This window comes from Silene latifolia, chromosome Y (genome assembly GCF_048544455.1).
Source record: "Silene latifolia isolate original U9 population chromosome Y, ASM4854445v1, whole genome shotgun sequence".
Lineage (NCBI taxonomy): Eukaryota > Viridiplantae > Streptophyta > Magnoliopsida > Caryophyllales > Caryophyllaceae > Silene > Silene latifolia.
The window spans coordinates 267,341,796-267,364,486 of record NC_133538.1 but is presented as its reverse complement, the minus strand read 5'-3'; the positions used below and the strand labels follow the sequence as shown (position 1 = coordinate 267,364,486).

Genomic DNA, 22,691 nt, shown 5'->3' with positions numbered 1-22,691 from the left:
GTAACTTGTGCAACTCTTCAAGAGATACGTCCTTGTCTTGCATATTGAAATTCACCCGGAATTGTACATATGCTTTGACTTTGGATAAGGAGTGAAGAATCTTATCAACAATGAGTTCCTTGGGGATTTCAACCTTTTGAAGTTTCAATGTCTCGACTAGCTCCAACAATTTGAGCACGTGAGGGCTAACCTTTTGGCCCTCCTTGAAATCGAGATCAAAGAATGCCGAGGCCGCCTCATATTGGACGATCCTCGGTGCTTGTGAGAACATTGTCACAAGTTGGGAATAGATTTTATAAGCGGTGCCCATTTTAAAGGCTCTCCTTTGTAGATCCGCCTCCATAGCAAAAATCAACACATTTTTCATAGCGGCGGACTCTTTGTGGTAAGCCTCATATGCTTCCCTAGTGGTGGCACTCGACCTAGCATTCGGTTCGGGTGGAGAGCCCTAAATGAGGTAACGACGCTTGTCGTCACCTTGAGCGGCTAATTTGAGTTGGGCATCCCAATCGGAGAAATTTGACCCATTCTTTTCAAGTTTACAACGATCCATGAAGGATCGGAGCCATGAAACATTAGTGAGAGTGCTGGCGTTGGTGTTTGGTGCGGCCATTTGTTATGAGAAATAAAAAGTGGTCTACAAAACAAAATAGAAGGAATAAAACACTTGTCGTTTTCAAAATAATAATAATACTCGTAAATTTTAATTTAAACAAGTTTTATTGCATTTATCTAGTGACCTCTACCCAACTTGATGAATGATTCCAAGACCCAAATTCATATTAACTTGGGCACGGTGTAGCCGATTCATCCCACATCAATATAACTCGGTGGATTAATTCTTTAATCGATTCTACTTTTAGAACTCTTGGTCGATAAAATTACTTTAATATTTATCTTTAGCCCAAAACACATCCGGTAAGGGTCGAGAATACTTTTGTTGAGTTCAACCCAAATTTCGAATAAATGTGTCCATGATCCAAATCCACATCAACTTGGGCACGGTGTAGCCGATTCATCCCTTATCAACATGAATTCGGTGGATAGACATTTATCACCCACTTCCCCTACGTAACAAGGTTTGTACCCCGGTGTGGCCGAGCGCACTCCCTCACGAAATAGGTTTTCATGGTTTCTACTTTTAGGTAAGGTTAAGTCTCAATTGTTTATTTTAGCGAGAGGTCATGTCAATTTATTATCTATCACGTTTTAAGTGAACTAAAGCGGTGAACTACGATAATTGTAATTGACACGGTCGATAAACTCGATTTAAAATGCACGTTTAGTTATGGCGATTTAGCGATGCATGCAACATATAAATAAAATGCAAAGCATAAATATAAAATCCTAGTATGGCCTTCCTAAAATAGTAAATCTAATAAACTATTATAAATTCGGAAAACAACTCCTTTGGTCCCTTGAACTTTGGTCTTGGCATGCATTTTAAAGCAACACTTTATTTGATGGATCACCTTCTCGAATGGCACCGTCTTCAAGGAACTCCGGAATAAACAAATTACAATATGAATTACATAATTTCCTATTATACATTTGTAATAAAATATAAAAAAGTAAATCTATTAAATTACAAAACGGTGATACAAGATCACAATAATTACAACCGAATCGATATTCCCATACATTTCGTATAATACCAATTAAAACTAAGGCCATACTAAGTAAAATTACATAATTCAAAAATTACATAAAATTAAAATATGACAATCATAAATAAAATGCAGCATTATAATATGTATGAACATGCTAGATTTTATGCTAAATCTCCTTTTAAGAGCCAATATTGTATATTTATCGGTTTTTACGGATTTGCGTGATTTAACTTATTAAAATCACAATAATTACATAAATTCATATTTATGTACAATTTAATTACCCTAACCATATTAGGACTTAAAATTAGTCTCCACTAACATTTTGATAATAATTAAACTTGAGTTCTTAATATTGTTCATAAATGGACCCAAAATACAAGATTATACTATAAACTTCAAATTAAATCATAAAAATTTCAAATAATTTCAAAATTTGAAATTTAAACTCATGAACATTCTGGAAAAAATACCATGACACTCTTAATGTTCAAAACTTAGGTTAAATATTTCGAAAATTTGTCGAGAAAAACAATGTTGAGGTTTATCGGTTTTTAACAAATATGACCATAAAAATATGAGAAAAAATATTTTTAACAACTTTTCACTTTTAGATATGAAATATATGATAAAATGCATCATGTGACGTTTTTCCTTTAGTCATGAAGTATATTTTAGCATTATTACTAATTATAGTCTCTATTTATGTGATTTTTCATCAAAAATTCATAAATCATGCATAAAGACTTCATTATAGCCAAATATTTTACACACATCTTGTAAAATTGCATGTGACAATATACTAAATTTTCATGACCAGATTCGAAATTTAACTCATATTAACCTATTTACCCATTTAAATACGATTTTAAATTGAAAAATCCATATTTCGAACAAAACAACTAATTTTATCATGAAAATTTACAGGCCATCAATAGATAATATATGTGAAAACATATCCAAAAACCACTGTAAAATTCGAAGTTTAGCTATTTTTCGTCCAAAAATGACATTTTCATCATAAAAATCACATTTTAATGCCAATATTATATAAAATGAACAATAAAATCCATAAATAAACCAAAATGTCCTAAAAATCACTTAGGACCAGAAACTTTTAACATGCAAAGTTATTTTTAGGTTTATCTTCATAAATCCAAATTAATTAGTTTTGTATGTTAATCTTATAACTCGGAAAAACTATGAACCGATTTGCATGCAAACAACCTAAGGCTTTGATACCACTTGTTGGATATATTAATCTCATTAGTTTATATATTCATATATGAAGTGATTTATTTAGTCATAAAATAAAAGCTAGATCTTATGCATGCAAACTTAAACAAGATAAGAGAAGAAATCGTCTATCTTACTTATATGTTTCGGATATTAGGACACCAACAAGATCTCCTTCTTGTTAGTTCTTGAGCTTCCTTATAATGGATGAACAAGGTTCAAATTAGAACCTCTCCCAAAAGCATATACCCAAAGAAATCCCTTAATAACTTATATAATTATGAACTAGTAAAAATATAAGTTTTACTTAAAATATGACACAAAATATTAATTTTGTTCTCTTGTAATTTTCGGCCAAGAGAGGAAGGATTTTGAGAGATTTTTATTTCTATAAAAATATTTCATAAGATGTAGAGAGAATAGTAATTTCTTACACTAGAAATTATATTATTAAAGATGAATGAATAATGGAGAGGAAAAACCCTTGGCTTTTTCTCATGCAAAACCGGTTGGAGGAGAGGAGTAGTAGCCAATGCATGAGCTTGTGTTCTTCTCAAGATATACTAGGCATGCAAGGCTAAGATTATGGGTAATCATTGTGTTTTCCACTTAAAAATAATTTACACAATTTCAACCATAATTGCCTCCAATTTTCGGCACATATATAAAATGGGAGGTCCATTTTATTTTGTCATTTGTCAATTGTAACATATGTGACATGTTACTTGACATATGAAATTGTAATGTATTTTTAACATATTAAAAATCAACATACACATAAAATATGTCATATACAAAATCGACTAGTAATTCGTAATTACGTGCACCAAAACTGTTTATCAAATTATAAATTACAACGTCTTGTATTTATAATAAATTATTAATTCAATTTCAATTGTTTCGTAAACAATAATTTTATCCATGTAATAAAACAATTTGATTACTTAGATCGTATCCAATTTAATCGAATTATAATAAGACACGTTAATCTCACTCACAAATCATCCGTCAATTTTAAGCAATTTAATTTACTCGTATCGGCATACGATTAATTAAATAATTAATTAAGGGTATTTCCCTATAGGTATGACTTAAAAGGATCAACTGTCACCACTGTCGCACGACAGTAATGTCAAACTCTAGTCAGCCAATCATTACCGATATGTGTGGACCAGTTGACTGTAAAATATTACATGCCACATGTATCCTTAAAAATGAGATTTAAACATGTTATCATCATGATCGACAGTTTTGATCGCATTATTGTCGGAAGACACATATTCCAACATGCTCGTCCACTCAACTGAGTGTCAGCCACTCGATCAAGTAAACACTCTACTCGGTCCACTATAGTCCCACTAGGTCTAGTTTAGGTCACACTTGGTCTAGTATACGGTCATCCTTTGCTTTCGAGTAGTTCTCCACCAGTCCCGAGGTCTCCTCACGCATCCCAAGGTACTTTTGCAGGTCCCAAAGAATCCGGGTATTACAATATTCCCCCAATAAAATAAAATTCGTCCCCAAAGTTTGCCTCACTCCGTCATTCCCACTGATCTCTTAAGTCTCTGTTCTTTCCTGAGCGCTTTAACATATCCACTCTCTTATACACAAACACCTCTCAACTAACGGTTCCCTCGACATTGTCGCTCTCACAACACTTGGTTTCTTTCCTTAACTTTTCGATTCATACATTCTTTTTTTATTTTGGTGGAATGTGAGTATATATATATATATATATATATATATATATATATATATATATATATATATATATATATATAAAAAACCATTTGTTTTCGTACATTAGCACTAAATACAAACTTTCTAAAATCTATAGTACTCTATACATCATTCAGACAAGGCAAAAGGAAAACAAGATCAGATTAAGTCCAAGGTCCCCATATGAGTGGCTGGCTTGATGGCCACTGAATTCCAAGAACACCAGCCTGAAGTTCCTTTTTTAGTTGATGAACCACATATCCAGGAGCACAAACTTTAGCCTCCAGTCTGCAGACAATACAGGCATGCCAAATATGATAAAACATAGCCACAATGACTGCAAACACATTGAACTTCTTTTGTAAATACTGATTCCTCGTCCAGAGCTAGGAAACTGTATCCCTAACCAGTCACCAGCTAAGATCCAACATCTCCTGCTGAATGCACACCCATATACTAGGTTCTCATGGTCCTCATACTAAATGCCACACAGATCACAAAGCCTATCCTGACTGAACCCAAAGTTAAATATTCTATCCTTAGTCAGTAGCCTGCCCTGCACAGCAAGCCACCCTATGAATGAATGTTTAGGGATATTAAGTCTGTTCCATATAAGAGGGAACCACACAACTATAGCTCTCTCCCCTTGGAGCCACTTATACCCAGCAGCAACAGTGTAATTTCCAAGGGTCCCATTCTAATGGTTCATCAAATAAGCACTCTTAAAAATCTCCTTAGCTTGACAAACTTTCCTCCAAGTCCAGCTAGCATGTGTTGAAGGAGAATAATCTAACCATTCCCATCCTTTAATATAGATATGATTCACCCACTTAATCCACAGGTGATCAGCTTTAATAACCAGCCACCACACATACTTCCCAAGCATAGCCAGGTTTCAGTTCCTACAATGCACAATTCCCAAGCCCCCACCTCTTTTTTCAGTACAAATCTTTTCCCAAGACATAGAAGGAGATATAAGAAATTGTTCAGACCCTCCCCATAGATAATTCCTGCAAATTCATTCAATCCTTGCAATAATAGTAGCAGGGATGATGAAAACTCTAGCCCAGAAAGAATGAAGCTGAGTCAGAACAGTCTTAACCAAGACCAATCTGCCAGCATAACTATGCTTCCTAGCTCCCCATCCTCTAAATCTCTCAACCACCTTCTCCACCAATCTAGTACAGTCCCCAACAACCATCCTCTTATAAGATATGGGTATCCCAAGATATCTGAATGGAAATACTCCCATTTTAAATCCAGAGACTGTTAGCACAAAATCAATCTCATCTTTAGCCATCCCATTAAAGTAAATGTCAGATTTGTCACAATTCATTTCCAACCCAGAGGCTACAGAAATGGTTGCAAAAGCCCATAGGAGAATAATGATAGACTGCCTATCACCTCTACTGAACATGAGTAGATCATCAGCAAAACAAAGATGACTCAAATACACTAAGCTTATATCCAACTTTTAAAAAACCTAGAGAGAGAAGCGATGAACGACTAGAGAGAGAACATCGCCGTCTTGATTTTCGAGCCTAATGGCTAGGAAATCTAATCAGCAAAAGCAAAGGGAAATGAATTTACGTGGAAGAAGTATAGTAAGGCCTAGCAGTTCGACTGATAGTATTGAAACTAATACCAATTCCGAGGAAGTACCTGCAACTATGAACCCTAATGAAAAACATGATGGACCGGATGGTGAAATCCATGAGAAATCCAAGGATATTAATGAGATTACAGGTATTCCTGAACTCGTAGTTGAAACTGATGATGAAGAAGTGGTGGTGGAGATAGAAGATGAAGAAGAGGACGATACGTCTGACAGGGATGACACCCCAAAACAGAACATAGATACTCCAAACGCAGAATATGCGACAGAAGGAGAATCGGAAGCAGAGACTGATGCTAATGATGAATTGTTGCAAATTCAACAGGAGGACATTGATGAGGAGATTGAATTCTGGAATCAAGCTGTGGTTTGCTTCATACTAGGGGCAAACCCACCATGGGAGGTAGTAGAGGGCTTTATCAGGCGCATATGGACCAAGTTTAACATAGACAAGATAACTTTTATGCCAAATGGGGTATTTTTGGTTAGGTTCAAAACTATGGAAATGAAGGACAAAGTTTTGCAGTCTGGTTATTATCTCTTTGATAATAAACCCTTGATTTTTAAGCCATGGACCAAGGATTTGGAATTAAGGAAGGCGGATGTAAAATATGTACCAGCATGGATTCAAATTCATCATCTTCCTTTGAAATTGTGGGGGAAAGGATTGCCCAAGATTACTAGCTTAGTTGGCAAATATATTAAAAGTGATGTTGCTACTGAGGAAAGGACAAGGTTAGGATATGCTCGAGTTATGGTTGAGCTTATGGTTGACCAGAAGCTACCTCCTCAGGTGTCATTCAAAGATGAAAAGGGTGATGTGGTTTAGGTGGAAATAGAATATGAGTGGAAGCCAGTTACATGTTCAAAATGTATGGGAATGGGACATCTTATGGAGAATTGCAGGAAAGGGGTGCCACAGAAGACGCAACAAAAAGTTGTCAAGAAAGTGTGGAGACCTGTGGGGAAACCTGGTGAGGGTGTTCAGAAACCAGAGACGGCTGGTAAGGGAGCTATCACAGTAATTAATACTGTAAAGCAACCATTGAAGCTAGTCAGGATGCAAAAAGGTGATGGTGGTCAGGATGGGTATAGTGTAAAGTCTTTTGGTGCTTTCTCTTATAAGGAGGTTCTGTCTCCAACTAAGCAAGCAAGAGTAACAAATGGTGTTGATCCCCCTCACAATTTACCTCATGGATAAGATAGGTTTTTGGAATATTAGGGGCATGAATAGAGTTAGGAAACAAAAAGAGATTAATTTTTTCTTACAGAATAAAGATATTGGTTTGTTTGGTCTACTTGAGACAAAAATAAAAAATAAAGCCTTGCATAAGGCATTAGGTAGTTTTAATTCTTGGTGTATTTCAACTAATGATGGTTATCATAGTGGTGGGAGGATTTGGATTCTTTGGCAACCTCAGGCTTATGGGGTTCACTTCCTGGAGTATAATGCACAGTTCATACACATGAAAGTTGAGGCTTTGCTTAACAGGAATGTTTTCTACTTGAACATGGTCTATGCTTTTAATGGTGCTCAAGAAAGAGAGCCTCTTTGGGCTCATTTGAGGAGGATTTCTCATCTGGTTAATGGTCCATGGGCTATAGTTGGGGATTTTAATTGTGTTAAATCTACGGCTGGAAGGATTGGTGGTAATTCTCCTTCTTCTGAGATGGACTCCTTCAGAGCTTGTGTGGATGATTGTGGAGTGATTGATATTACCAGTGTTGGGTCTGTCTTCACGTGGAACAATAAACAGAAACCAGAGGCTAGAATATATAGTAGGTTGGATAGATTCCTTATTAATAAAGATTGGAGTGACCACATGCCTGATGCCTATGCACACTTCCTCCCTGAAGGCCTATATGATCATACTCCTTGCATAGTTAGTCAGTCTCAATAGGTTAAGTGTAAGGGTAGCTTCAAATATTTTAATATGTGGGGAGGGTCTGCAAACTTTCTCCCTACAATCAGAAGGAATTGGGATAGGGCATTGCCTGGCAATCATATGTTCAAGCTTGCAAAAAACCTGAAATTGCTTAAACCTGCCTTCAAGGAGTTGAATAGGGATAAATTTAGTAATATTGAACAAGCTACTAATATTCTACAGCAGCAAGTTCAGATGTTGCAGGAAGATATTGGCAAGGATCCTTCAAATTTGCAGCTCATTGAGGAGGAATTTAGGGCAATACAGGAACTCAAGGAGTTAAGTGAGGCAAGAGATAAGTTTTTAGCCCAAAAATCTAAGCAAGTTTGGATTCAGGATGGTGATTCTAATAATGCTTTCTTTCATGGGATGCTCAAGAAGAGGAGAGCTGGAAATAAGGTTATCATGGTTGAAGATATGAATGGTAATCTGTGTGATAGCCCTGCAAAAATTCAATCTGCCTTTCTTGAGTACTATCAACAGCTGCTTGGGACGAGTCAGGCAACTAGTAAGGTTCACAAGAGAATAATTGATCAGGGACCTAAATGCACTGATGAGATGGCTAGTAGTCTACTGGTACTTGTCACAGCAATGGAGATTAGGGATGCTATGTTTAGTATCCTTGACATTAAATCTCTTGGCCCTGATGGGTATACAAGTAGATTCTTTAAGGATGCATGGAATGAGATTGGAGGGGAAGTGGTTACTGTTGTCAAGGACTTTTTCCTTAACAAGAAGTTGTTGAGACAGGTGAATGCAACAAAATTAACTTTGATCCCTAAATGTGAGAGACCCAAGAGTGTGTTACAGTTTCGTCCTATAGCCTGCTGCAATGTGATTTACAAGGTGATTTGTAAGCTTTTATGTGCAAGGCTAGCCACTGTGTTGCCCCAGCTAGTTGATCAAAATCAGGGAGCCTTTGTTCAAAATAGAATCATACAGGAAAATATTCTCATATGTCAAGATCTTATCAGGTTGTATGAAAGGCCAAATACTTCCCCAAGATGCGTGTTCAAAATAGACTTGCAAAAAGCCTATGACACTGTGGAGTGGGATTTCGTGGATCAGATGTTGGTAATGCTTCATTTCCCTTCTGACTTTAGAACTATGATCATGGAGTGCATTACCACTGCTTCTTTCTCAATTTTCATCAATGGTGAGATGTTTGGCTACTTTAAGAGTCAAAGAGGTCTGAGACAAGGAGACCCTCTTTCTCCTCTTAGATTTACTCTATGTATGGAGTACTTGACTAGGACTCTTAAGTATGCTGCTGGTAAGTATGATTTCAAGTCTCACCCTATGTGCAAAGAGTTGAAGCTAGCTAGTCTGATGTTTGCTGATGATGTGCTGTTGTTTAGTAAAGGGGAGGCTCAGTCTATGATGATTTTACTCCAGTCTTTTACCACTTTCTCAAAAGCTAGTGGATTGAAAATAAGTGCTTCAAAATCAAATGCCTACTTTAGGGGAGTATCAGAGGTGCTAAAGAAGGATATCTTAAAAGTTTCAGGTTTTTCTGAGGGGTCTTTGCCATTCAAATACCTTAGTATGCCTATTCAAATGACTAGATTGAAGAAGCAGGACTGTGAGTGTCTAGTGGAGAAGATCTGTGCAAGAATTCATAGCTATGGCGCCATGAGATTCTCATATGCAGGGAGACTAGTATTAGTTAAAGCAGTACTGACTTCTCTGGGATAATAGCACTGATTATAGAAGAGTACCCTTGGTGGCATGGAATACTGTATGCAAGCCAAAGGAGGAAGGTGGCCTTGGGATTAAAGATCAGGAGATGTGTAACCAAGCTATGGTCGGGAGACTGGCTAACTGGGTTGCTGAGAAGAGGGACTCTATCTGGGTTCGTTGGGTGGCTACTAACTATCTCAAGGGGCAGGACTGGATGGAGTACCAACCTAGTAACAACTCGAGTTGGGTGTGGAGGAGGATCTGTAGGGTGAAGCAGATTATTGCAGCAGGTTATGTTGATGGAGTGTGGGATGTTCAGCATACTGGCTATACCCCTGCTGGTTGCTATGAATGGCTTAAGGGGGCAGGAGCTACTGTGCAGTGGTTCAGGGCAGTTTGGAATGATTGGGTTGTTCCAAAACATCAATTTTTGGGGTGGCCGTTTGCTCATGGGGCATTGAGAACTAATGATAAGCTGCTGCTGTATGGGCTAGATATTGATGATAAATGCTATCTTTGTGGACAGGCTGCAGAATGCATGAATCATGTGTTTTTTGGGTGTAGTTACAGCAAGCAGGTGATCAACTGGTTGAATCAGTTATCTGCTTTCATTCTCCCTGATCACCACATTCTGGAGTGGTGCGTGGATAGACAGGGGTCTAAGGTGCAGAAGGGGGTAGAGGCAGCAGGAGGGATGGGAGCAATATACCATGTGTGGCATCGTAGAAACTGCAGCGCAAGAATGACTCAGTCTTTGATGGTACCAAAGAGGGTAGCGAAATTGATTATAACAGAGGTCAGAATGAGGGTTCGAAGACGAGATGAGAAGGATCTAACCATTGGTGATAAAGATTGGCTGAAAACTATGAATCTCTTGTAAAAGTTATAAGGCTCCTTATGTAATTATTTTTTTACTCTAATTATAATATAATCACATTCCACCAAAAAAAAAAAAAGATGACTCAAATGCAGTGCTCTACACATGGGATGAAAGTTAAAGTCCATTCTACTAGTGACATCATTCAGGAGTCTACTGAGATATTCCATACAAATTGTATAAAGAAGGGGAGACATTGGATCACCCTACCTAATCCCTCTTTGACCCTCAAAATAGCCAAAGTTGGACCCATTTAAAGATAATGTATACCAGGGGGTGGAGACAAAAACCATAATCCAATTAATCATTCCCTCAGGGAACCCCAAGGCACCAAGCATTTGTTCAATAAAGCACCATTTAATAGAATCATAAGCTTGTTTCAAATCTATTTTCATTATACACCTAGGGAAGCACGTTTTCCTTTTATATAGTCTCACAAGATCATGGCAGATAAGATTATTATCCACAATGTCTCTCCCATTTATGAACGCACTCTGATTCTCACTAATCAGGTCAGGGAGAACTTCGTTCCAAAGATGGAGTGATTGATACATTCACTCCCCCTAAAAGAGAACTTTGTCCCGAAGTTCAACGCTAAAAAACATGGATATACCTGTAAACTACCTACGAAACATACGACTCTATAAAATGATCATCATCCCGTAATAGATTATGTATTCTAATAGAACTCAATTACCATCTTCATGTCATATATATATATATATATATATATATATATATATATATATATATATATATATATATATATATATATATATATATATATATATATATATATATATATATATATATATATATATATATATATATAAGATTCATGGGTTGGGCACCAGGAAGCTATCCTATGCAGCTAGATTGGTACTAGTCAAGGCTGTTCTTAAGTATTTCCATAACTACTGGGCATCAATGTTCATTTTACCTAAGGGAGTTATAGTTAGGATTGAACAGGTGTGTAGGAATTTCCTATGGAATGGGGGTGCTGAGTACCTTAAGACACCCTTGGTTTCATGGGATAAAGTCTGCAAACCAAAAAAAGAAGGGGGCCTAGGCCTAAAAAAATGATCTGGACTGGAATAAGGCTGCTATAGGTAAGCTTGTGTAGTGGGTTGCAACTAAACCAGATCACCTCTAGGTGAAATGGGTAAACCACATATACATAAAAGGCAGTACCTGGCTTGATTATTCTCCCCCACCAGATTCGAACTGGTACTGGAGGAAAATTTGTCAAGTTAAAACCAGATTTTCAGATGCTTACCAACAGCATATTTGGACGGATCAAGAGGGACATAATTACTCTGTTGCTAAGGGGTATGAGTACATCAGGGATAAGGGTCAGGAAGTCAATTGGGCAAATTTAGTGTGGAACCGATGGTCCATACCTAAACATAGCCTAATTTCATGGATTTACCAACACAACAGCTTGAATACTAATGGTAAATTGTACAGATTGGGTATAAGCGAAGTGGATACCTGTTATATCTGTGAAGCAGCTGATGAAACGGAAGACCACCTTTTCTTTGCTTGCGATTACAGTGTTAAGGTTCTAAAGGAACTGGGAGATTGGCTTCGAATTTCCTTGCCCAAGACTGATATCCTCCATTGGAGACTGACCAGGGGATCCTCTCTCATCCGAAGGGATCTTCTCAACGCCACTATCAATGCTTGCATCTATCATGTGTGGCACCAAAGGAATTTGTGTAAGTTTGAGCATAAAATTCTTCGCTCTGAACAGCTGGGAAAGCTAATCATTAACGAGATTAGGATTAAGATCCTCGAACAACCACAGGTAAGGGTAGGGGATGGTGACCGGAGATGGTTATCGAGATTATTGAAGAAATGAGGCAAGATTGAAGATGAAAAGGAAAGTAGTGACAGCGGGTATAGGGTTATTTTCTTTTGTTGTCTACTGATTTTGTTGGTTTGTATTAGAGAGATTGGGCTTGTCCCTTTCTCTGAGTGGAGATTGGCCCAACTCTTTTTTTAGAGCTGTGCTAATTCTTGTAATGGGGATGATTTTTTTGATCTAATATATCTTACATTTCATCAAATATATATATATATATATATATATATATATATATATATATATATATATATATATATATATATATATGAGAGTTAAGATCAAGTAAGTCCACTCCTAAGTGTGAGTCCATAAGTCTTTTTAGAGTCATTGGATAAGGGAGATGGAAGGTTGAGATTGAAGCAAAAAAAGAGGGGATTATAGGGTAATTAAGCACTCTCTCTCACTACCCTCCCTAATCCACATTAACCAAATATTAATCCACTATATATAATTTATTCTCTCACCTACTTCTCTCTCATTTCACACATTTCACACATTTCTCTCATCTCTCTCTAAAAAACCAAATAAATCAAAATAAAACCCAAATAATCAAAACTAAATAATCAAAATTCAAAAATCCCCCCCTCACCTCTACCACCACCACTCCCGGAATCACGACCCACCAGTCCAGCGGCTCTCACCACGATGAACCCCACCACTGCTGTCGTCACCCTCTCCTTCCTTTGCCGCCTCTCCGACAACAACTCACCACCACGTCCACGATCACTGCCACAGTCACCCTCTCCTTCTACTCCTCCTTCCATCCCCGACAAAAACTCACTACCACGGCCACACCCACGTCAAGATCTACTCCTCCTTCCATCCTCGACCACAAACACAAAAACAAAAACCCCGCGGCTGCTTGTGGCGACTAATGGTGGCAACGAATGGTAGGGATGGACGAGTTGAGGTGGGTGTGTCGTGTGGTTGTTGTTGGGTGTTGTTGTCGTAGGGTGGGGGCTACCGTGGTGGAAGTGGTGGTAGTAGTGGAGTGGGTTTTTGTTTTGTGTGGTGGTGTTGATCTTGTTTTTTTCTTTTTTTTAATCGTTTTTTTTTCTTTTTTTTTAATCTTTTTTTTGTATTTGTTGTTCTTTCCTTTAATTTTCACTCTTTTTTTTTTGTTTTTTCAGAATTTTGAGCCCTTTATATTTGCACTTTTATTGTGTTTTCAAATCTAGTAGAATTTTTATCAAATTTTTTCAAATATATATTTTTTAGATTTTTTTTTAAATTTGGGAATTGTTGTGGTTGTTGGTGTCCTAGATCTTTTTTTTCTCAGATTTTCTTTATTTATTGATTTTTATCTTCTATTAAAGTTAAGATTACACTTATCTCTAGTAAAATTACAATTATCTTTATTAAAGTTATATTTTTTCCTATTAAAGTTACAATTACTCTTTTTCCTTTTAAAATTACACTTTTTTTCAATTAAAATTACGCTTTTCTCTATTAAAATTACACTTTTCTCTATCAAAATTACACTTTTCTTTATTAAAGTTAAAGTTCTATTTATCTCTATTAAAGTTACACTTATCTCTATTAAAATTACATTTATACTTTATATAAAAGTAACTCTCCCAGGACTAAAGCTACACTCTTAGTGGACTAAAATTACGCTTTGATGGACTAAAGTTGCACTTTTAATATAGACTAAAGATACATTCTCGATGGACTAAAATTACACTTTAATGGACTAAAGTTACACTTTTAATATTGACTAAAGATACACTCTCAATGGACTAAAATTAAAATTTAATGGACTAAAATTACACTTTAATGGACTAAAGTTACACTTCTAAAAGACTAACGTTACACTTATGAGTCACTCAATTTACAATGAGTTGTGTTAAAATTTGAAAAATTCAAAATAATATTTGTCGTAAAAACAAAAGTTATTCTCGTAAAACGCAAAATTTGTCGTAAACTTATTTCAAAATTTCAAATTTCAAAATAATATCCGTCAAAACCGCTTTTTTTGTTAAAGTTACGCTTTTTTTTTTTTTGGTTAAAATTACACTTGTAAAACAGTAAAAGTGTCTATATTTATATAAACTTTCTCTCAAAAAAAAAAAATTGTATAAACTTGAAAGCATAAGAATATTAAAGATAGTGTTAATTGTGTTTAATAATCAATTAGTGAATGTATAACTAAAGCTAGAGAGAGAAAGTGGATTAATTAGTGTATAGGAAACTAATTAGTGTTAAGTGTGTTTTTTTGCTTTCAATCTCAACCATCCATAGTGGAAGATCTAAGGGATGTAGTGAGGACTTAGGGACTCAAATATTTAGGTGGATTTATAAGAACTTGACTATATATATATATATATATATATATATATATATATATATATATATATATATATATATATATATATATATATATAGATATATATATATATATATATCCTCATCGTGTCATATTCCCATATGATCGCACATGTGTCCTTATCTATCTCCACTCCAAACTAGTATCCCGTTTATGACGATTACAAGACTAGGTCATGCATTTGACAACCATCACGGAATTCATAAACTGTAGTCATTATACAATCCCGGAAATTATCGAAGGTCATACACATTATTACATGCTTTTGTCATCTATTTAGTCATACCATTTTTACCATTGACTAACTAAACACCTTGGGTAATCAGACCACAAAGACTAACGATACACCAAGTAATAATAACACATCAAGTACTAAGGTCAAACATAAACAATTCACGGAAGTCAACCATGTAAGCCCTTTTATGTCCCCCCAACTACCAAGGGACCATTATGGTCACCAAACCTGTTTATCTACTCTAAACTTAGTCGAAAATACACAAAATGGGTCACACACGGTTCACTCGGTCGAGCGGAAGGGCCACTCGGCCGAGTAAGGAAGCACTCGGTCGAATGAATGGAGCACTCGGCGAGTGGTACGGGGCAATCCCAAACTTTAAGGAAAAGGCCTTCAATTTACCTATTTCATCAAATAAATGCAAAAAACTCCAATGGTGTCTACCCCACCGTTGCCTATCTCAAATGTAAATACATTTTGACCTTTTGGCCAAGATTACATACCATGAAATAAAATGTTCAAGTCTCATTCTAGGCAAATGTTAAGCTAGTCCGACTCAAACTAACCAAATCTAATTGGAGGACTTCCTCCTCTTACTAAGTCTCTTTGCCCACCGGACCAAGGCTCCTTCTTTGTTCACCATCGATTCCTCTCTTCGGGTGCTACGTTCCTTGCTCCTTGTATCTCCGGAGGTGTCCGTTGCCGCATCCTCAATCACCACATTAGCATAGCCGCCATCATGATCCATTGGTCTCGATGCCATAGCCGATGCTGCTGCTCCGCTTCCAGTGTCTTGGTAAGCATCGCTTCCATCTCCTTGATAAGTGTCGCCAAAGAAACTTCCGGTGGCATAGTGGGATCGTGCCCAAGGACCAAGCAAGTGTCCATCATTGTAAGGGATTCTAGTACCCCCAATATGATGGTTGGATACCATAAGCCCTGAAGACACCCGATGTATTCCCATCCCCGGACCAAAAGTTAGGACTTTAGCACTAGAGAGTGATTAACCCAAGAGATAAGGTCCGACATATGGTATTGGTGGTCATAGGTTGGTTAAGGTTGGGTATATCCACTGGTAAGCGATGGCATGTGCATAGAATGTCTAGGAGGGTCACGAAGTGGTGAATGCATGTGAGCCTCCGTAATAAACGTAACATATAACTAGTAAAATGCAGTGGAATTTATGAAATTCTTAAAACTTTTGAAGTCCAAAGCGCAGGTACAATAAAACATAAAGAAATGGGAAGTTAAGAAAAGGCTTTAATACAAATGTTAACTTAAAAGAAAGCAAGGGATCCCGATCCCTTGATAAATACACGTATAAGATATTAAAAATAACTAAAACTATAACGTATAAGGTCAATCATTGTATGAACAACTCTCGCTAGGTCACTCGTCATGATCCCCAAATAAGCACCGACTTGCAACCTGTTCATTCATTAAAAACGAATGCCACAGCCAGTGGGAACTAACTCAGGGTTCTCCCAGCCATATTACATAAAAAAACAGATGAACAAGGACATATTATAGCATGTGAAAAATAACCAAGTGACATAAGTACTACAACATGAGAATAGTATTCAATACATGTTAGGTCAAACAAGAACAATGGCATATGAGACATACATGTGAGGCAAATCGACCAATGCATCATAAATGGTGACACAACTGTAAGTCAATCATAGATATCGTGTGATATGGATAACAAGAGGCCAAAAATATAATACATGTGAAGGAAAACTATAGCCATTTACTTTGACATCATTTTGACATACAAAGACGGGAACGTGGCAACTAATGTCACAGGCGTACCTATGGCTTGCATCTCACCATAAATACGAATTAGAATATCAATCCGTCCGATCATATCGATACTAGGTGGCTTGCATCTCACCCCTAGTGCTCAATAGGACCAAAATACTCTTACCATCCAAACAATCAAAAGGTATCATTCTCACGGTAAATGGCATATGTAAGGCTCATAACTATGCAAGACTTTTACTCTCTAAAACTCAGATTTCCCTGGTAGGACTACGATAATAATACGGTCCTAGTCTAAATCTGGCCAGACCCTCGAACAGTACACTTCCGATTAGACATGCGGCAGAACAACCTGCATCCAAGACTCGATGACAGAATGGAAATCGAGTACCCCAATCGCCAGAACTGCACGAAAGTGGCGGAAATAAATTGAGATAACCCACACTTGCCAGAATAGCACAAGTGGGGCGTAAGGAGAGTCAAGCTAGTATGCTACACAATATGACACCACCATAGGTAGACACCCAAGAACTACCCTAGATCATTACCTTCTCAGTATGCAATAAACATCTCACATCTAATACCCAGGTAACAGAACGAAAGCCAGGTATACCAAATTCGTCAGAACAACACGAAAGAGGTGGGCAAAGAGTGAGATAAACCCGCACTTGCCAGAACAGCACAAGTGAGGTATAATTATAAGTCAAGCAAAAGTATAGTATAGTGGCAAGTTCACATGGATACGACTCATCCAATCATTCAAGTAAATTAAATCACCCATAATTGAGATACGATAAATAAATGAGAAGGAATTAATTAAAGTTCATATTATGAATAAACATAGACATTTCATATGATTTTAACATAATTTAAATAATAAATTCCACATTAACATGACATATGAAAAGCGTAGAAATAGTCCATAAGAGATGAATTACTTCATATAAAATCTGGAGCAAGACGTATATAATCCAAATACGAGTCATGTGAAAGATACATAAATAAATGATAAGTAACGAATTACGATTCATGTGAGAAACATATAAATAACGATAAATAATGAATTACGTTATATAAAACACGAGACGAAATTTAATTAATTCAAACACGGATACATGGTGCCAAACAAGTAATACATACATGCTCCAAGTCGACCCATATACGGCTCAAAACTACCCCACAAACAACTATGGACCACCCTGCCCAAGCCACCCACGGCTAGGGAAGTCCAGGCACAGCCAAGGGAGGTGGTGGTGCCGGCCAATAAGGGGGAAAACAAGGGACTAAAATCCCAGTTCAAAACAACAAGTTTAGAACTTGGCTATAACAAGGGTCAACTTCAAATGATCATAGATCGAGTTCTAAAAACGATAATGAGGTGAAACTAATTGGAGGTGATAGGTTATCCTCTTATGGTTCTAACGGTAGGTCATACGCCCGAAATGGACAATAAATGAGAGAGTTATGACCATTTTACAAAAACTGGTGAGGCTGAAACCGTGGCCAAAAATGCAACATAGCAACTCATGTGAGACCGTCTTAAGACGGATTTTTAAACATGAAACAAGACAAAATTAACCCACACAAATGACCCAATTCATACATGTATATTCACTTAAGATGTAAGCAAGTAAGTTGGCTCAAATCAACACAAGAATCATGCCCAAAACAGTCCACAAAGTCGCCCATACACAGCTCTAACACACGCCTAAACAACCTTCTTTGAAAACGTTTTAAGACGAATTTTGAGCATGAAAAAGATGGAAATTCTGACATACAACCAACCCAATTCACACATGTATATACACTTGAGACGGAAGCAATAAAACTGTCTCAAAGAAACAACAATAAGTCGACCAAAACAACCCATAAACACAGCTCTACCACACGGTCCAAAGGCTATTGTGAAACCGTCTTAAGAGGAAATTTTGAGCATGAAAAATATAATATCCATCCAAATAAATTACCCAATTCATTTACCCACTTCACTATGAAGATAAAGGTACCATCGTTTCTCAAAATAGTCAAGTAAAACTTGTATAAAACCGTCTTAAACTAACACAACATGAACAATTCATAAAAACTAGCAATTTATATCAACAAAGAACAATTCACAACATACAACACACAAATTGACATAATACCGAGTAACCCATCACCATTACCTTTTTTTCTTCACATTCCCGACTCAAAATTGCTCCGGGTTGTCCAAGCTTTGCATTCAAACATGTAAACAAACGAAATTAGAATGGAATCCGAGCTTAAAGATGGGAGGCGGCCACGAGAGGTGAGGAAAGGCAGTGTCTTTCTTACCTAGAAAGATGGAGGGCGTGTGGAGGAAGAGATAGGTACAAAAATCATTGAAAACCGATAATAAACGAAGATTTTACAGTCGTCTTATAATTGAATAAGAAGGTGGGTGGTAATGGTTATGCTGAAATTTTGAGGAGAAAAAGTGATGGTAGGATTTATGTTAAGAGTTAGGTGGAGAGAAAAAGATAAGAGAAAGGCCCATTGGTCATCCTAGGCCCAAAACTTAAATTGAGTCGATTTTCCACTAAATTACGTCTCAAACCTACTACAAACTTAAAGACGGATATTTTTGTCAACATTAATATTATTATACATGTAAAGCAACATTTTTATAAAAACGGGTTTAAAATATAAATAAAATAATAAAATGGCTAATTAAATTATAAATGCCAAAATGGAAAATTCGCGGGTGTTACAATCATCCCACCTTTTAAAAAATTTCGTCCTTGAAACTTCAAAGCTAAAATGAAATGTTATAAAGATAAAGTCGGACTTTTCGAAACCGACAACCAAAACATTTACTAGGTTTGATATCATAAAAATTTAGAATCCTTCAAAAATTTTCAAGGAAAATTTTCAAAAGCACAAGTTTCTCATCAAAGGAATGGAAGGGTTCTCCCAGCCATATTAGATCAAAAATTAGATACACAAGGACATATTATAGCATGTGAAAAATAACCAAGTGACATAAGTACTACAACATGAGAATAGTATTCAATACATGTTAGGTCAAATAAGAACAATGGCATATGAGACATACATGTGAGACAAATCAACCAATGCATTATAAAAGGTGACACAACTATAAGTCAATCATAGATATCGTGTGATATGAATAACAATAGGCCAATAATATAATACATGTGAAGGAAAACTATAGCCATTTACTTTGAAATCATTTTGACATAAAAAGATGGGAACGTGGCTACTAATGTCACAGGCGTACCTATTGCTTGCATCACACTATAAATACGAATGGGAACATTAATCCAGTCGATCATTGATGAACGTGTCGTTGTACGCTCTCAAACAATATTTGTAGTCTCAACAAACTACTCTTAGTAGGGCGGTAAGTAGAGGTCGAATCCCAAGGGACGGGTATTGAACTAAGCTATCAAATGCAATTAGTTATGTCTAAGGTCACAATTTGCTTTGAGTTGAGAATGTATTCTATGCTACTTAACAAGGGAAATGTAAACAAATGGAAAAGTAAAGCAATAAAAGTAAATGGAGGGTATAAACAATTGACTAAAGGTACTCGGGTGTCATGGGTTAATAGTGAATCATGATGAGATCATATAAATAAGTTTCATAGATTCAAGCAATTTGTTGTTGTAATAGAATCAAGTTAGTTTATATCTTATAATTCCTAGAGAGTTTTGGGTCTCGGAGCCTAGTCGGTCAAGACTTTACAACACCTACAATGACAATGACTTATTTCTCCTTATTCAACTATATGCATGGTCTAACAAGTCTTGAGTTGATTTATGTCTTACAAGTCTTGTTGAAAGGATAAGAGAATCATGCTAGATTGTCAATCAAGTCTTTCATCAAGCATAACATATGCATAAGTTGAAACTACAACAAGCAAGTATTCATATGAACTTATTAAGTAAAGATCTACCCCATGATTAACTCCCTTAATCCCCCAGTAATACTAGTTAAGTTACTACTCACTCATTATCATGGAAATCATATTAACAATGGTGTCAATCATCTTAACAAACATAAACATGATGGAAGAGTAAAACAATAAACAATGATTAAGTAAAGAGTAAATAAATTATATCAAACTTATGATGAACAAATGGAAAGGAAAGAATAATAGAAGAGAACTTAATTTATGATGAAGAGTTGTCAATTCTTTAATAAACCCCAAATAATCTTCAATTACCCAACTAGATCTAAGAATTCTTGAACAATAATTAAGGAAGGATTAAAATATAATTAAGCTAATTGATGTCTAATATACTCTAATGACTTGATGCAAATCTCCTATTAGAAGGAAGTATTTATACTAAGTACAAGTATTTATACTAAGTACAATTAAGCCCCTTAAATGAACTTTAACGCCTTGGAAGTCCTAGCTTGGGATGCACGACCTTCTCTTAATGGATGCCCATCCTGCATTGAAAAATGCACGACCTACTTTGGGGACACTCAGGAAGAGCTTGGGGACGCCCGGTCTCCTCAGTGGGAAACCCGTCCTGCTTCTGGGACGCTCGTCCTGAAGGGGAGAATTGTTTGTTCTTCATTTGGCTGTCCCCTAACTCGTGGGGATCCTTCAAGGGTCGTGGGGGTCCTTCATCATTGCCCATTTCTTTTTTCTATCAACTTAGGCCTTTAGTATCGGTCTCCTACTTATTGCTTGGTCGTTAGATGCGATCAATTTAGATCCATTTTGCTCCATATACGCAAGGCTAGCGCTCCTTCCCTACCAAGGGCACAAAACGTCATAGAATATGCAAAGTAGGAAGCTAAAGATAAGAAACGACCCTAATGCATGCTAGAAAGCATAGGAATGGGGCTAGTTAGGGGACTAAATGTGCGTAAATACAAGTCACGTCAAATATCCCCAAACCGAACCTTTGCTCATTCCGAGTAAAGAGGTGACTAAAACTATGACCTTTATTTATAACATAGCTGATGTGAGACAATTAGCGGGTCTCACTCCGCCCCTTTAACTCACAACAAGACATCTATGAGGTAAGATGCCTTCTTGTAAGGCAAGGTGGGGCTTGCCAAAAATGGCGTTGCATCCAAACATTAAGAACGCGAACAAATCAAAGGATGCATCTACAAAAGAAAAGTCACTTTCCTCATCTAAGTGGCTTAAATCATCTAAAAGAGAAACAATTTAAGGGTACACACTCCATCATAGATGTTGGACCATATAGTTATATGATTTGTTTTGATAATGACAAGTGTGTTTTTAATATATATACTCTTTGCGCGTAATCGTTTGTTAGTCTGTGTTAGATTTAATAAAGGTTACAATAATAGCAAGAAATGTTATAGCATCCATAGCTATAACATTGAAGATTTGTGAAGCATCATTAAAGTAATGTTATAGCTGCTTGAGCTATAACATTTAATATTCCTAACGCATCATTGTGACTACTTCATTCACAAGTATGATGATCACTCAAGCAAAAGACATGATCAAGTCTATAGGAAGCTCATGTTGAAGAGCTTATGATCAAGATGAAGAGATGATCCTACTACTGAAGATCTCCAGGAAGATTAGCTAGTATAGGACATCATCTAATGACGGTATCTTTGGAAGTAATATTGGGAAGGTAAAGTTATAATTATTTCACCTATAACTTTACTTACCAAGCTTAATGTTATAGTCATTTGTTCTATAACTTTAGGTTACATTTTGAAGGCACGATTTTAAGGTTTTAAAATCAATTTTCGAAAGCTCAGATGGTTTATATATTTTCAAAAATATGTGTATGTATGATTGAGGCAAGATACGGGTTAAGGTTGAATAATTTACGTGTACCCTATTTGTTAGTAAAATG

At 36.5% G+C, this 22,691-nt stretch overlaps 3 protein-coding genes across 3 annotated transcripts; 2 read left to right on the top strand and 1 right to left on the bottom strand.

Annotated features, from left to right (window-relative positions):
* Nucleotides 1-4,729: 4,729 nt before the first annotated feature.
* LOC141630621 (uncharacterized) lies at nucleotides 4,730-5,982 on the bottom strand. The gene is made up of 3 exons (XM_074443405.1): nucleotides 5,659-5,982; nucleotides 4,961-5,043; nucleotides 4,730-4,853 (listed from the first exon to the last, which is right to left on the bottom strand). The coding sequence occupies exons 1-3, from the start codon at nucleotides 5,980-5,982 to the stop codon at nucleotides 4,730-4,732; spliced, it is 531 nt and encodes a 176-aa protein (XP_074299506.1).
* Nucleotides 5,983-9,891: 3,909 nt separating this feature from the next.
* Nucleotides 9,892-10,665, top strand: LOC141630620 (uncharacterized). Its single transcript, XM_074443404.1, has one exon. The coding sequence runs from the start codon at nucleotides 9,892-9,894 to the stop codon at nucleotides 10,663-10,665; it is 774 nt and encodes a 257-aa protein (XP_074299505.1).
* A 77-nt stretch (nucleotides 10,666-10,742) lies between these two features.
* LOC141630619 (uncharacterized) lies at nucleotides 10,743-12,639 on the top strand. Its single transcript, XM_074443403.1, has 3 exons — nucleotides 10,743-10,839; nucleotides 11,880-12,469; nucleotides 12,613-12,639. The coding sequence occupies exons 1-3, from the start codon at nucleotides 10,743-10,745 to the stop codon at nucleotides 12,637-12,639; spliced, it is 714 nt and encodes a 237-aa protein (XP_074299504.1).
* Nucleotides 12,640-22,691: the final 10,052 nt, after the last annotated feature.

Excerpts from the sequence above, each read along its gene's own strand:
- LOC141630621 (XM_074443405.1), bottom strand. The coding sequence starts at position 5,982 with ATGTTCAGTAGAGGTGATAGGCAGTCTATCATTATTCTCCTATGGGCT. Across the intron at positions 5,044-5,658 it reads GATTGGTCTTGGTTAAGACT|TATGAGGACCATGAGAACCT; the intron begins GTTCTGACTCAG and ends TGTGGCATTTAG. Across the intron at positions 4,854-4,960 it reads GGTGACTGGTTAGGGATACA|ACTGGAGGCTAAAGTTTGTG; the intron begins GTTTCCTAGCTC and ends TATTGTCTGCAG.
- LOC141630620 (XM_074443404.1), top strand. The coding sequence starts at position 9,892 with ATGTGTAACCAAGCTATGGTCGGGAGACTGGCTAACTGGGTTGCTGAG.
- LOC141630619 (XM_074443403.1), top strand. The coding sequence starts at position 10,743 with ATGACTCAAATGCAGTGCTCTACACATGGGATGAAAGTTAAAGTCCAT. Across the intron at positions 10,840-11,879 it reads TGAGATATTCCATACAAATT|ATTCGAACTGGTACTGGAGG; the intron begins GTATAAAGAAGG and ends CTCCCCCACCAG. Across the intron at positions 12,470-12,612 it reads AGATCCTCGAACAACCACAG|AGAGATTGGGCTTGTCCCTT; the intron begins GTAAGGGTAGGG and ends GGTTTGTATTAG.